Below are 16,778 nucleotides of genomic sequence, written 5' to 3' on the forward strand. Positions count from 1 at the left end.
CATTTAAATGAATGAGAATATTTGCCATAGACTATCTTGGCTAGAATAGCTTGCTTGATTAGGGTGTCTGACTGAACTTTATATTTCAAGCATTCGATATAGTTCTTTCTTGGGAGAATTGTGGTAGCCAAGCAACTTTCTCCCCACAGATTTTCTTTTATTGGGGTAAGGAGAAAAAGATTTGATACATTTTAAGAATATTTGGTAAGATTTGCTTTGTACGCCAGGTTCCTGATTTGGGCTTATTTGATCCTGAAGCATGTCTAAGTGAGCTAAACCTTTCTCTTCTTTTCCTTTTTATTGATTGTTTTGTCTTTTCCTTCTAAAGCTTTTATTGATTATTCCTTTTAGAGACATATTACAATTCAAAAATGAAAAAACACTGCATTTTTCAAAATTAAGATTCAGCAATTCAAAATCCAAATGAAATGCAATGCAAGCAAATTAGTACCTCTGTTATAATAAAGAAAAACAAAAATATTATGTAACTGAGTGGCTCCATTTTCCTACATTCTCTACCATAAGGCCTAATTTTCATAATATCAGTATGGGTTGTCCTATCAGTATCAACTTTGGCAAGAATAATCTATTTAATAATTAATATAAATTGGTGGTAAAATTTCATAATAATCCAATAAAGAATGCTTGAGTTTAATATTTTTGCCTGAGTGAGCAATGGTCCCTCTTTGTGCTTGCCCCCCCCTTTGCTCTGCTTTCCCAAAAGAGATACTTTAATTGTTTTTCCTATTTACAATTTGGTTATTGGGTGGGTTCACATGACTGCTGCCTACTCTGGAAGTGGGGAAAATATCGGTAAGCAAGAGTGCACGCTTCTGGCACTACATTACCAAGATTCTGCCAATTTTGTCAAACCAGCTTCAAATCTTGGTGATGGTGGAATCTCAGGAGAAACAGAGCAGGAATGGAATTTGGGTTGATTCAGATGTCACCAGGAGCCCATTCCATCTCCTGTTGACTTTTAACTAACATTTCCCCAACTTCCAGATGGGCAGTGGTCGGGTGAACCTGCTCACTGTCAAATATTCAAGCATCTGCAATATGTGTCTCCTTTCTATCATAAGTCAGTAGGACAGTCACCGTCACCACCACCCCCAACTAAAAAGTAAGGTGCATTCCTTGCCCCAAAGGTGTGCATTCAGCTCTGTGCCTCAAGAAAGAAGGTTTTTGTGTCACAAAATACGGAGGGAAAACCTCTCTCTCTCTCAGAAGTTCAGCATGCTCCGCTCTCCCTTTCAGCTAGAGGAAGGTGGACAAAACCTCACACTGAGGGGGAAAGCATATTCCTGAGGTGTCCAGCCAGCTCACATCTCTGGAAGGAAGCTGATCACTGTCCTGGGTGTTTCCAGACAGAGAAATTCTATTTGGAAGGGAGGTTTCTCTCCCTTTACCCCCCAATTTATGCCCAGTCCAGATAACCTGCTCCCCCTTTGCACAATTTCACAGTTCCAGCTGCTTTCGACTACCTTAAAAGTAGTTTTAAGATAATAAAAAAGAGGTGATTTATATCACAGATGGGCAGCAAATGACCAGTAGATGGTGCAATGAAATTGCACATTTCCAGAGCACATTGTTGCCTCTTCAGAGAGTAGGCTTAAAGCAAGCCCACTAGGCTAGTGTTGAGGTGTGATAGATTAAATTTTCCTCTTCACCTGTGCTGTAGCACAGACTTTGCTACATAGGAGAAGCGGGGTGTGTATGTGTGTGTGTGTCGGGGGGATTGTGTGTGTGTTCTCTGTGGGAGAGTGTCAGCTTCTGTGTCTGTCTGTGTTGGAGTGTGTGTGTGTGTGTGTGTGTGTTTGTAAGGAAGTGTGTTTGAGAGAAAGGCTTGACTGACTTTGAGTGATCTGCTTTACATGAGTTCTAAGTTCTCTGCCATGGCCTTGGGACTACATATCCTCAGTATACTTTTAGTCCTTCTAAATCAGGCCTGCTCAGCTTTGGCCCTCCTGCAGATATAGCTCCCATAACCCCTGGCAATTAGTTACTAAGACTGGGGATTATGGGAGTTGTAGTCCAAAAACAGCTGGGGGGCTTAAGTTGAGCAGGCATGTTCAAAATGCCTAATTATTTAATAATATCTGTTGTAAGTGTGATAACACATATCTGCTGTATGTATGGGTTCTGGCTGGAAGTGTTTTGTGCTCTATTTTTGTTTGTGATAGTTATGTTCTGTATTGTGTTTGGTTGATCAGTTGAGGTCTGATATGTGAGAATGGGCTTGTTTTGTGGGAAGCGATTGGTAACCATCTTCATTTGCTGTACATCTTACACAGAGTGCTTTTTGTGAGATCTGCCTCTTTATCACAGGGCTCTAATCCTAGATGAGCATGAAAGCTTTGCACTGAGGAGGTTTAGTTAAGCTAAACAGGTCTTCATTGTGCAAATAAATGGCCTCCTGTAATTTGAGGGCGGGGGAACCTCTTTAAAAACAAAGAATTTCTAGAATAGTGTGTGTGGGGGGGGACATATTTGGTTTAAGAGAAGAGTAAAGGTGCCTACAGTTTCACTAATGCTCCTAAAACATTGAAAAAATTAGCTAAGCCTCACACTGTTTTGCATTATGTACATAGTAAAGATATTGTACAACTTTGTACTCATTTGCAAGTTCAGCCCAATGTACCCACAAATTTGTCTTGGCCTTTTAGGCCCAATCCTCTTCCTCTGCAAGTTGAAGGCAGTGCTCAAGATGGGGAGGCAGTGGGGTAGTACCACCGAACAACTTACATTCCTTTTATAATTTTTTAAATGTTTGGGACAATGGTACATATTAGTGGTGGTGCATTGTATCCGGAAGAAATAAGTTGATAGATAAAGGTGTGTGTTAACAGGGAGAGAAGACTGCCAATAGTCTTTATATACTAATATAGTCAATTATTTTGGCATTTGTGTTGTCACGGAGCAACACACAATTTACCAAGAGAAAGGAGAAAGCAAGCCCCACATTTTTTAGCGAATTGTGCCTTTGCAAGAGGTTGGCACTCTTTAAAATGAATTGATTAAATGTTTGTACTTTACAAGTAGAGTTTGCTGGCATTCTGGTCTGATAATGCCCAAACCTTGCTGCTTTTATTTTTTATCAACATAAAGAGGATTAAGCTTTGCAGTTTAAGAAAAAGCTTTGTAAAGTGATTGGTAGAATTAGATGTTTAGAATTTAAGAGCAAATATGTATATACTGTACATATACACTGATGCTGTACTGACCAAGCTGCATTGTTAGAGAGGACCACAGTTACCCTATAGAGAACAACTTAAAACAAATTTAAGATTACCCCCTTAAAAAGTAGAGGTTATACCTACAGTATACAGGTCATACATACAAAAGTATAACAAGGAAGTTATAACAAAAGTCACAAGGAACAGGACTCTGAATTTAAGAAGTCTTTCTGATTTCTAACATTAAAAATCTTGGAAAAAACTAGTCTTGGATTCAGGTAAATTCAGTAAGAGGATTAGGGCTAAAAGTCTAAGGCAAGTGAAGTCTAACTTGTAAGCAATCACAATATGTGATATAGTGCAATCTCCATCTCTTTTTAACCTGGCACAAAAGTTAAGACATAAGTCTTAGCTTGCAATTCATTTTAGAGCACAAGCAACTTTGTGAGAGCCGTAAGTCTTCTTTTAAACTAAAGTTTTTTTTAAATATTGGAATATAACACAGAACAAGACATACATGTGTGTCTAGCATATTAATATAAGTTTTTTTAAAAGATGAAGTTGACAGGGTTTTTGCTTTTGGTTTGGGAAAGGGAAGGTTATGTATGTCATGCATTAGTCAAGTCTTTCATTATTTATTCAGGTTGACTAAGTGAAACTACATCCCAGCATTTTCTGTATTGCCTCTTTAACCTACTAAAATGATTGATCCGTGTTCACTTATGTAACAGTAGAATCTTTCTCCTGCTAGGTTTTCCTGTTGTCTGTTTCTTTCTATCCAATGTAGTGCAGTTCTTATTCTTCCTGTGTTTAACATCTGTTAACTAATTTAATCTTCGCCTGATAGTCAATTTGTGTTAATCTTCTTTTTTTTCCCTTGCACTTCTTTTCATTTTTCTTCTGATGCTTGAAATAGAAGTGGAACAAAAAGGTAAATAACGTATATAGTCCAAACTCCCCAGCTCCTTGTTATGTGCCTTATGGATGTTAACCTCCTCCCCTTCCCCTCCCCACAACACTCTGATATTATGATAATCAGCAGGATCCTTTAAGTACACCTCATAAAGAAATCGACTTTGCAATAAACTGACTTGGCTGCTAATCTCTCGGCTACTTAAAGCAGGTGGTGGGATTTAGTATCTGATGTACCTGCTCTAGGACGGAGACTCCCTTTGCTTTCTTCCTCCCTTTCTCTCTCTTTCCCTGTCTTTCTCTCACCCTTGACTACTTCTTGTTAATAAGATGTCATTTTGCTTGGCTTCCAGAACCCTCTCCATAGCATGCCATAATTACAGGGGTTCCTGGTCTGTTTCACTCCATTGCTTTGGTTGTCCTTTATTTTTGTTGCTCCTAATTAAAATCTCTCTATACCAGATATTTTTGTTTTTATTTTGTCATATGTTGAGGCACTTTTTATTTTCAGACTAAAAGTTCTTTATGACTTTAAAGAATAATAATCTTAATTGACCTGCTGCACAACACCATTTAAATGGTTTGAAGAATAAATGCTGTATTTCTTATCAATGCAAGTATAGCTCTATATTTCCATGCACATGTGTGTGCCATAGAACCTTCGATGATACTAGGGGAAACACTTCACATACTGGTTACTATGGTAACTTTAAGAACCATGGATTACAAAGGGTAATACAGGCATTAATTACATATGAGTTGTAAGATAGTATTGTTGTAAATTAAAATAATTGTTCCTTCTTTGTAGTCAATTGTGATTTTTATTGGGTAGCCTTATCTGGTAACATGAACATTTAAATTTTTAAATAAATCTTTGTCTTGCTTCTCCCTATGACTGCTAGTTTTTGTTTGCCCTGGGACGTTGAAAGCTGTTGTGGACTCTCCAAATTTATATGAAGCTGAACAAAAGGCTGGTGCCTGGTGCAAAGATCCTCTTCAGGCTGCAGATAAAATATACTTCATGCCATGGACTCCATACCGTACTGATACCTTGATAGAATATGCTTCTCTAGAGGACTTCCAAAATGGACGCCAGCAGACGACGTATAAACTTCCAAATCGAGTGGATGGTACAGGATTTGTGGTCTATGACGGTGCAGTCTTTTTTAACAAGGAAAGAACCAGGAACATTGTAAAGTTTGACTTAAGGACTAGAATTAAGAGTGGAGAGGCTATTATAAATTATGCTAACTACCACGACACTTCTCCTTACAGATGGGGGGGAAAGACTGATATTGATTTGGCAGTTGATGAAAATGGCCTGTGGGTAATTTATGCTACAGAACAAAACAATGGAATGATAGTCATTAGCCAACTGAATCCATATACTCTGCGCTTTGAAGCGACGTGGGAAACGACGTATGACAAACGGGCAGCATCCAATGCTTTTATGATATGTGGGGTTCTCTATGTGGTGCGATCGGTATACCAAGACAATGAAAGTGAAACTGGCAAAAACTCAATTGATTATATCTACAACACCAGGTTAAGCCGAGGAGAATATGTAGACATTCCTTTCCCCAACATGTACCATTACATTGCTGCTGTGGATTACAATCCAAGAGACAATCAACTGTATGTGTGGAACAACAACTTCATTCTTCGGTATTCTCTAGAGTTTGGCCCACCTGACCCTGCTCAAGGTAAAAATTATCTTTTATTTCTACTGATTTATGTATCTTTTAATGTGTTTGCCATTCAGATTAGACTTTAGTGTATTTGGATATTGCAATGGAAGTGCCTAATTTTTAAGTAAAAGTTAACTTAGAGCATTTGTAATAAAGATTGTACCTGTACTATGGGTTCTATAGCCGATTGTGTTTTAGCTCTTTATTTATACTATCAAGACATAAATTCAGTCCTTTTACCTGACCAGAACAGAATAAAGTATATTTTATTCATTATTTATTCATTCAGTTTATGTATCACCATTCCTAAAGTGGCTCAGGGTGGTCTACCTTAAAATGTTATATTATGTGCATTATACTTAATATGTGTGGAACTTGTAACTTCTTGGTGCCAGCAAGTGGAAAAGATGTCGGGTTGAAAGATCCATGAGACAGATGAAGTTAGATAATTCTTGACATGGATGTTGTGAAGTTTTGCATTTTCAAGGTCTCTGGCATTGCTTAAAGCAAGACTTGCATATCTTCATAGCACGTTATGATACACCAGAATTTCTCCTTGGTGTAGCAACAGCAAATGCAAGTAATTGTATTCAAATTGAACATAATTACCTAAACGACTTATGTATTATTACATAAGCTGCCAAGGAATAGACATTTGGGAACTTGTATAACTGAAGAAATATTTCCAACAAGTGTGATAATGGGTTACATGCAGTCTTAAATTCAGAGGATGAACTTTTTGAAGAATATTTTTGAGAGGATGTAGGAAATGCCATTTGAAAAATGTTTGTATGCCACTGATGTCATTCAGCAAAATCATCATAATCACTACCACCATCACCATCACCACATTCCTGGAATGTTGTTGTGTACAGTTTTTAGTTTGTTTCCTCACAATAGGCATTTTAACTGGATGCTTTTTAATTCAGCTGTTGTGCATACTTTCTATAACTTTCATTATGGAAGACTGAAGGTTGGTTAACATGGTCAGAAATACAGAAGTATTTTATGACCTTGCTGTGCATCTGTGTGATTCCACCTCCCAAAACACATTCCTAAGAAAGCTTTCCCTAAATGCAAGAGAAATAGACAATACCATCAACTAGAAATATGAAGTAATTATTTAAATCACCTTTGGCTTCATAAAATGCCCTATGATATTCTGTATTTCAATTACCTTTCATTCAAATAGTGTAAAAAAAAAAGTTGATTATTTTCTAGTCTCCCAAAGCAGGTTTGAAGCATTTAATGCACACTGGATTTTTTAAAAAAACGTTCTAAAATATGAGTGTGGAAAACATCCCCACAAACCTTCTTTTGAACAGAAATTATTCCAGAAAGAAATTACTTCAGTCTTAGGTTTTAACTCTTTGATCTGTACATACAAAAGAACAGTTAATGCAAATTAGTGGTAAACATGCTGCAGCCAGAAGATGCAGACGCATATTTAGATAGATAAGTCACAGTGCTTTTCAAGCAGTCATTTTGCAGAAGCACAATTAAAGCATATTAATATGTAGTAAATCTGCTTGATTCAAGTGATCTTAAGTATCTGGTGTGGATGGCTCTAATTATTTCTAGATTTACTGATTAGGTTAAAAAGATAAGCATTGTATGGCTAAACCTCTAGAGATCATGTCATTCTATGCCCTTAGTTTTCCATATGTTCGACAAACAATGAATAGTCACTCATTAGGAAAGGAAGGAAACTGATTAAAAGATTTTTGGGGACAATCTTTTCCTTTAAATGATTAGAGTGTACACAAACTGTTTAGGATGATAGCATATCTGCAAAGGTGGTGTAAGGTTAGTATTTCTGGACCTTTGTGTTTTGGAGAAAGGAGGTTGCCTTCTGCTGAAGAAGATTGACCTAACATCAAGCGCTTAATGATGTCATGGGGTCATTGCTCTACAGCAGAAGTCATGGCCTCTTCTGTTGGAATGCCTAATTTGGGGCCATTATGGAAAACTCTGCAATCTTTGCCACTTCACTGGTGATGGGAGCAGTAATGATATATTGACCTACTCAATGAGCCCTCTGTCTTTCATCTCTCTGCATGTCAGCGCCTGGCTGCACCATAGCTTCCTACTACAAAATGGTTCAAACACTGTAGTCTTTAGCCTTTTGACTAAAAAGAGTCCTTTGTCACATCCATCTGATTTGCTCTCCTGAGCTTAAACATGAATTTCACTCCCAAAGTGAAATATCAGTCTTGACCCCGAGCATGTGCTTTTTCCTGAGCTATATCATGAGATAGTGCTCACGTTAGTTCTGCATATTGTAGTTGCTGTGGCATTGCCAGAATTTGCTCTCACTTTGAGTCTACGATTCCTGCATTGCTAAGTCCATAATATAATGTTTATTGGTTTGTTTACAAAACTTGTATCACTTTTCCACCATAGTGTTCAGAGCAGCTTATAAAAATATGATTTAAAGAACTAGAAAACAATAAAATATAAATAACAATAAAAGTTATTGTTTAAACTGATTAAAACTGGAGCATAATACAGTGCTAAAAGCTTTCAGCAAATAAAAAATCTTTACCTGGCAGCAAAAAGAAGTATTTATTTATTTATTGTTGAATTTCTATACCGCCTTTCATTAAAAACAACCCCAAGACGGTTTACAAAAGTTAAAAACATACAATAAAAATGACAATTAAAATATTAAGCTAAAAATATAAAACAAATCTAATTTAAAAACTATAAAATACAAGCATAAAAACACATAGACACAAGAATAAAAACACATTGAAGCAGCATAGAAATGGTCATGTAAAAGCCTGGGTAAAAAGCCAAGATTTAAGAAGCTTTCTAAAAACTGTGATGGAGTCTGAGGAGCGAATGGCCACTGGGAGAGCATTCCAAAGTCTGGGGGCAACAGAATTATAATAAGAATATAAGAATTAAAATAAGTATTTACGGGAACACCTTTTGAACCCTGCTGCCTATTAAGATTTTCAGGGGAGGTTTGTCTGAGGGTGCCACTGGCTCATCTGGTGGCGACTCAAAGGCAAGCCCTCTCTGTAGTTGCCCTAGAGCCATGGAGAGCACTTCCTGCTGAGGTTAGAGCTGCTCCATCCCTGTTGGCTTTTAGGAAACAATTAAAGACACATCTCTTCAGCCAAGCTTTTTAGCTTTCTGGTAGTTTTAATGGGTATTTTAATTTGTTTTTTAATGTTTTAATTGTTAACATTTCTTGGTTTTATCACTGTAAACCACCTAGAGACTTTGGTAGTGAGAAATGTACAAATAATGAATGAATGAATGAATGTCTTTGACTAGAATGTCTTTGACGAGAGTGTTCTACAACAGGGTGCCACAACAGAAAAGGCCCTCTTTCAAGGCACCACTTAGCTCACCTTAGAAGGTAGGGAGATGTGGAACTATTTGTTGGAGCGAATTCCTGAACACAACCATCAAAGGGAGTGGGAGTTGCAATTAAAAACTCTACTTTTTTGCTTGGAATTTGAAAAAGTGCTTTACTGTGGAGCTTTGAAGCTGTTTCACGCATTTTCCCCTATAGTGCTCTTTGCACAGGAAAAGGTTTCACCTCAATAAACACAATCAAATATGTGAAATAATTATAATTATAGTAACGTAAGTGTAGGTGAAAAATGAAAGAAACCTGTGTTAAGTGTTTATGTTGTATAGTAGCAGTTTATAAAACGACTGTTGCTTAAATACAGTTGGACTTGGAACATTTTAATTCTTTTTTTCTATACTTGCATGTTCCCTACTGCTGCCTTTAGCAGATCTATTCTTGACGGTTTAGAAAGATCTGAAGAGAACCACCAGAAAGATGGATAAAATTGATTCAAGCAATATTCTCACCAGCGTGCCCTCTAAGGCATGTGCACGTGTGTGTGCTCACAAGTTTTTGGATATCCGCTCAGTTCATTTTAGATCCCGCTCAGGTTGAATCAGGAAGCCCCCATTCTGAATGCAGGTGAGCACACACTGCTTTGATACTGCCACCCAGAACAAAACTCATTAGTTCCTGGACATTTCGTATCCATGACAACCCTTTTCTTACATCCTGAACCGGATGTCCAATTCCTGGATTGGGCATGTGTTAACCAATGTTCCCTCCAATTTTTTTCATCTGTGTGCAGAATGAGTTTTAATCTGGACAGCAGTATCAAGGCAGTGTGTGTATACGTACATTCAGACTGGGTCCTTCCTGATTCAACCTGAGTGGAATCTAAAATTAACTGATCTAACTTGTGACCATGCACACACACTAGAGGAAATGCTGGGGCTAACTATATCTGCAACTACTTACTATAGTTTGGGCTGGGAACATTCATGTGCGAGATGGCAATTCTTTATGCACAATGCTATTTAGAACTTTAAAGGTTAAAACTTGCACTATGGATTGTGTTTGGAGATGGACCAGGAACCAGTGTAACTACTTCAAAACTGGCATGATATATGCCATCCGCCATGGAATCACGTTTTTAGCTTGTTTGTTGCAAGTTCTCCCAGCATACATTCTTATTCATGCCCCATTCAAAACTTCATGGAAAGTGTAAAATTGTTGCCAATCCATTTCTTTGGGGACAGAGGCATTTCTTGAGTCATTCATATCTTCTCAGTTACATGGCGATTCAACACTGTGGTGTTATTACTTAATTTTAATAATACCTTTGATCTTTGACAGTTAAATGCATTTCTTAGAACGGGTTTGCTTGGTTTGCATTGTTATAATACTTCATTGTGCTTGCTTTCTTTCTTTCTTTCTTTCTTTCTTTCTTTCTTTCTTTATTTATTTATTTATTTATTTATTTATTTATTTAACATTTATATCCCATAACGAGCACAAAAAATTACCACAGTCCAGCAAGGTGCCTGGTGCTTATGGGAGGAATAGTGAACCCACAGCAGTGTTGTTTTTTGTCAGTATCTATTTCCACAACTCCTGTGCCAATATATTAGATACCTGAGATGACAAAGTTCCAAACTTGATTCTGTTTCATTAGGACTCTTCATAACCTCCTTCTTCCTCAAAAATATATCCAAATAGCTACATTTGGATCCAGATAGCTACATTTAGGTTGGTAATGGACTTGCTCATGTCCAGTGGATATGTTTTCCTTCAGCTGTAGACCCAAACAGCTTATAACTTTGCCATTGAACTCTTACTAAATTTATTGTTGCTATTAGTCACATGATTTTGAGTATATTTCATAATGGTCTGTGTGCATTATCTGATTATGTGATCAGAATAGTATTTTTGGGACACATCTACATGGGCTGTGATAGTTAAGCCTATTGTTTCATAATAAAATACTCCTTTTTGTCCCTCCTTAAACAGGAATGTTGTTATATGCAGGTACTCAGTGTCAGCATTATGTCTTCCTAAATTAAGATGGGATCTTTGCAATCAAAACAAGAAACTGCAGTACAGACTTGAAGCATCAGTGTCTTTTCCATTAGTACACTTTCAGATCTGTTTGGATGCTTGTGGTGCCACCTTTAGGGAAGGAAGTGCAGACCCTTCCACACTCAGGTTTTGCATTGTAAATAAAAATAGTACTGATTCTGAGTTCAGTTAGTGTTGACTGCAAGCTTAAATATGCATACATAGCGCTCTCTCTCTCTCTCTCTCTCTCTCTCTCTCTCTCTCTCTCTCTCTCTCTCTGAAATCATGAATAATTTTACAAAAAGTGCCCCAGTTCCTAAACATGCACAGATCAGTTTTCAGACAAAGCAGATGTGTTTCAGAATCATTACACTGGCCACATGGGTGGCACTGGAATCTGTCTTGGCAAAGCAACAGCTGCATGTAGTGCTGGATGAAATTATATGCTCTTGTGATTCTAACCTCATAACTGGACTTCAGATAGGAGTTGTCATGATCCCTTTAAACGATCTTAAGCTGTAGGGCACAAGGGTAGCTTAAATTAGATAGAAGCGATCCCAAAGTAAGAGGATGTGAGAGAGTATTAATTACACTGTTGTTGATATAGTTTTATGTCATGAAATATGTCTTAATTAAGCAAATGGTGTCATTCAATACCTAGAATATTAGTAATATGGAAAATATTCCCAGCTCCTTCCCACAGTACCCCAAGTTCTGAATCAGCATCAACTTCTTGACACTTTTGCAAGTGCTTGTGATGCTTTTGACAAATGTTAATTGTGAAAGCCTCGCTGCATTATAATCAAAAGAAAATTACAGAGGTTTCACAAGATGTCAAGCAAGTGCTTGCAAAGAAGATAGACAGGTTTGAATAGGTTGTTGCGGCAGCTAGGCTAGTTAAGAAATTCAGCAGAATTGTACAGGCAGCACTCGATCAGACTATAAGTGAGACTGGGAATAAAATACAGTACTCAAAAAGTTTCTGGTTTGAGATGGAGAAATAAATATGAGAGCACAGCTTTCAAGAAGAGTTTCTTTTTGACAGTACAAAGCTAGAAATAGAGAACAAATGTAAAATTCATGGTATTATATTTTGCTTTATTAATTCATGATACCTTTAGCATAGTTAAAATATATTGGGGTTGAAAAGAATGACACACACACAACACACACCCAATCATAAATTCTAAGAGACATTCTCGTTACTGTGTGCTGGCCCTCGAGTAGAGTCCTCATATATTCATAGCCTTCAAGAACAGCCCACACTAATAGATGTGTGTTCCATTTTTCTGTGAAACACATTATTTTAAAAAGTGCATATGGAGGTGACAGGATGATTAGAGCTTTGACCGTTTTAGGAGTGCAAAAAGATTTATGTTGGGTTTTGTTTTGTCATAGACTTGTCCCTGCTCTCGAAGAACTGGAAACTTCATCTCTTTTAAAAGAAAGAAACATTCTGTTCAAGTCGTTTTGAAAGACTGTCTGGTGCCTCTTTGCTTGTTTGCATTTGTGGTTAAATTCCATTTACATTCAAGAATATATGTTTTTGATAAATTCTAGCCTAAGGACAGAAGAGTTTTAAATCCCCCTTTTTAAAAGCATAAGCCTTTAGGTAATAAGTGTCAAAGAAAGAATTTAAACCTGAAAAGTGTCAGATCCAGTTGTTTCTATAAGGTCTGACACAGAGAAGAGTGAATGCTTGTCACAGTTTGTAAATTCCTCCAGGCAGGGACCTGTCTTTTCCTTTGTAAAGTGGCAAGTACACCGGTAGAGATAGTGAAATAAAAAAGTTATGAATTGTGTTGCTCCACTAGCCAATATTGCTTTGAATTTTGCTGTAGCCAGGGGCACACAAATACCCTGATGATCATACAGACTTACCCATTGTACTTGTTTGGATGGTAGACTACTGGCATCAGGTGTGATCAACCACCTTGCCACTTTTCAATTTATCTTTTGATAGTTGGTGGGTTATTTTTCCTCCTCCTCTGAAGTTTCCTGGAAACTGTTGTTTTACAGTTACAACAAGCTTTCAGGAGGCGAGATGGATCAAACTAAAGAGCCGTCCCTGCAAATTATGTTAAGCAGGGTGTAATTATTTATACACACACACACAAATAACACACAAACACAAACAAATATTCATATATTCTTTCTAGGGACAGAACTCCAGGATCTTCTGGCTGCTGTTTTAGCTCTCTCCTTCAATATATGTGCATAAAGCAGTCCTTCACTTCCATCATGCTGAGCACAGGTCACCATCCATATAAGGTAACTCCCACAAAGTCAGTAAGTTCCCATAGTCGTATTAAAGTTCCACAGTCTCTGGAACTTTAACATAGGAAACTGCCTTATACCAAGTCAGTCCATTGGTCCATCTAGTTCACTATTGTCTATAATGACTGGCAGTGACTTCTCCAAGGTTTCTGGCTCTCCCAGCCCTACCTGGAGCTGCCAGGGAGTACATTTGGGACCCTCTGCATGCAAGCAGAAGTTCTACCACTGAGCTATTGCCTCATCCACTATGGGGAATATCGTATAGCAGACAGTGCACACATGTAGGCACCCATCCAAATGTAAACCATGCTTCACAAAGAAAACAACTCATTCTTGCTACCGCAAGACCAGCGCTCCTCCCCAATTGGGTGGAACTACCAATCAGGTGGTTCAAGATCAGGACTAAGGGAAGGGTGTCAAACACCTGGCAGACTATATTACATTGTTTGTATGCCAAATTCAGCAGGTCTGGCATAAAGGCGACTTGGAAGGGGGTTTAATTGTTCCTGCTCCCTGAGAATTTAAAGCCTCTCTAAATTCTTCTGCTCTGTGGAGAAAGACATTCTGTTTGCTTTTACTATAGCCACCATCTAGATCAGAATCATTAGGGAGGTACACACACACACACACACACACACACACACACACACACACACGGTATTTAGTGAAGAAAAGCGAGCATGGCAGCTTTATTACTATTAGGCATGTGCTTAACATAATGTGAAGTTGACCCTTATGCAGAACCTTAAAGACAACTAAGATGATCCTGAAAGAAACTTTTCTGAAATACATAATATTCTGCTATATGCACCAATGTATTATCTACATTTAATGGGACACATGTAAAAGACCACTTTAAAAAGATTATACAAATACATTAAATAAGTAAGTCACCACATTAGTTGGACTTTTGAAATTCCCATACATTCACTTTATAGGTTTATGTATGGAATGCTGATTCTAATCCTCATTAGTGACTGTGCATCCTGTACAAAGCCAAAATTTGATTATTATTTCATGCTAAACAGTCATGAGAACATAAGAACAGCCCTGCTGGATCAGGCCCAAGGCGTATCTAAGCCAGCATCCTCCTGGGAGGATGCCAGTGTGGCTGACATGAAATTGGAAGGCCTGCCAGTTGGCCTGCCAAATGGGAAGGAACACAAACTCTGGTAGAAGAAATACAAGGACACAATTTTTATTTATTTATTTATTCATTCAATTTCTATACCACCCTTCCAAAGATGGCTCAAGGCGGTTTACACAGAGAAATAACAAATAAATAAGATGGATCAATTAATGGATAAGAACATAAGAACATACCTACTGCTAACTTGGCAAAGAGGCACCTTTTAACGTGGTGATTCTCTTTATTTAGCAGGGGGAGAGTAACTGGCCCTATTCACCCCCAGTACAGTACCTCCAGTGTCTGGTGTCTGTCTTGTGTTCTTTTAGATTGTGAGCCCTTTGGGGACAGGGATCCATCTTATTTATTTATTATTTCTCTGTGTGGACCACCCTGGGCCATTTTTGGAGGGGCAGTATAGAAATCGAATGGATAATAATAATAATAATAATAATAATAATAATAATAATAATAATAATAATACTGGATCAGCCCAAGGTCCATCCAGTCCAGTATCCTGTCTCTCACAGTGGCCCACCAGATGCCTCTGAGAAGCACACAGGCAAGAGGTGAGGGCATGCTGTTGCTCCCCTGCAGCTGGTATTCTAGAGGCATCTTGTAGGGATGTGTACAAACCGGTTCGATGCTTCCTTCCTTGAGCACCAAACCAGTTCAATCAGCGAGCGTTTGAACCGGTTCAGAGGGCGGAGGAGTTGCTTTAAGGGTCAGGGAAGGCACTGGCCACCTGTCCGCCCCCATCTCACCTCTTTCCCTCCACCAGTGCTTTCCAAAAAGGCGGGTGCTCTTGACTGCAGTGTTCACGCTGGAGGTGGTTTCATGGGCTGACCCCTGGTTCTAGAGTTGTAAGAGAGGGAGAAAAATGTCCCTCTGTCCACTCTCTCTATTCCATGCATAATTTTATAAACCTCTATCATATCTCCCTGTAGTCACCTCTTTTCCAAACTAAAAAGCTCCAGAATCTGTAGTCTTGCCTCATAAGGAAGGTATTCCAGGCCCCTGATCATCTTGGTTGCCCTCTTCCACATCTTTTCCAGTTCTACAATGTCCTTCTTAAGATACGATTACATGAATTGTACACAGTACTCCAAATGTGGCCGCACCATAGTTTTGTATAAGGGCATTATAATACTAGAAGTTTTATTTTCAATCCCCTTCCTAATGATTCCAAGCATGGAATTTGCCTTTTTCACAGCTGCCACACAGCTGAGACGACACTTAGCTGTCTGCCATGACCCTAAGATCACTCTCCTGTTCAGTCACTGACAGTTCAGACCCCATCAGTGTATATGTTAAGTTGGGGTTTTTGTACCCCAATATGCATCACTTTATACTTGCTAACATTGAACCACATTTGCCATTTTTAGCCCATTCATCCAGGAGAGAACTCTTTGGAGAGCCTCACAATGTGTTTTGGATTTCCGTACCCTAAATAGTTTAGTGTCATCTGCAGATTTTGCTGCTTCCCTGCTTATGCCAACTTGTGGATTATCTGTGAACAAGTTAAAGAGCATTGGTCCCAGTACAGATCCCTGTGGGACCCCACTTCTCTGCTCAGTTGTGAAAACTGTTCGTTTATTTCTACCCTTTGTTTCCTGTCCTTCAACCAGTTACCAACCCACACACGAACCTGTCCCCTTATACCATGACTGCTAAGTTTATTCAAGAGTTTTAGGAGAGGAGCTGGTCCTGTGGTAGAAAGCATGACTTGTCCCCATAGCTAAGCAGGGTCTGCCCTGGTTGCATATGAATGGGAGACTTGATGTGTGAGCACTGCAAGATATTCCCCCCAGGGGATGAAGCCGCTCTGGGAAGAGCAGAAGGTTTCAAGTTCCCTCCCTGGCTTCTCCAAGATAGGGCTGAGAGAGATACCTGCCTGCAACCTTGGAGAAGCCGCTGCCAGTCTGTGAAGACAATACTGAGCTAGATAGACCAGTGGTCTGACTCAGTATATGGCAGTTTCCTATGTTCCTATGAGTCTTTCCTAGTGATCTTTGTCAAAAGCTTTTTGGAAGTTCAAGTATGCTATGTCGATCGGACCACCTTTATCCACATGTCTGTTGACACTCTCTAAGAACTCTAAAAGGTTAGTAAGGCTTCATTGCAGAAGCCATGCTGGTTCTCCTTCAGCAAGGCCTAAACTTCTATACGTTTAACAATTTTGTCCTTTAAATATGCTTTCTATCACTTTACCTGGCACAGATGTTAAGCTAACT

General features: G+C 38.5%; 1 protein-coding gene across 29 annotated transcripts in view; it reads left to right on the forward strand.

Annotated features, from left to right (window-relative positions):
- ADGRL2 (adhesion G protein-coupled receptor L2) overlaps positions 1-16,778 on the forward strand; it is a 269,111-nt gene that overhangs the window by 182,759 nt on the left and 69,574 nt on the right. For all 29 annotated transcript variants that reach the window (XR_008320682.1, XM_053313455.1, XM_053313457.1 and 26 more), the window contains exon 5: positions 4,991-5,791. Coding sequence is in view for 28 of the 29 variants with exons in the window: in XM_053313455.1 (XP_053169430.1) it covers positions 4,991-5,791 (801 nt within the window). In the remaining variant the exon portion in view is untranslated. The remainder of the gene's footprint in view (positions 1-4,990; positions 5,792-16,778) is intronic.

The sequence above is a fragment of the Hemicordylus capensis genome, chromosome 4, assembly GCF_027244095.1.
Source record: "Hemicordylus capensis ecotype Gifberg chromosome 4, rHemCap1.1.pri, whole genome shotgun sequence".
NCBI lineage: Eukaryota > Metazoa > Chordata > Lepidosauria > Squamata > Cordylidae > Hemicordylus > Hemicordylus capensis.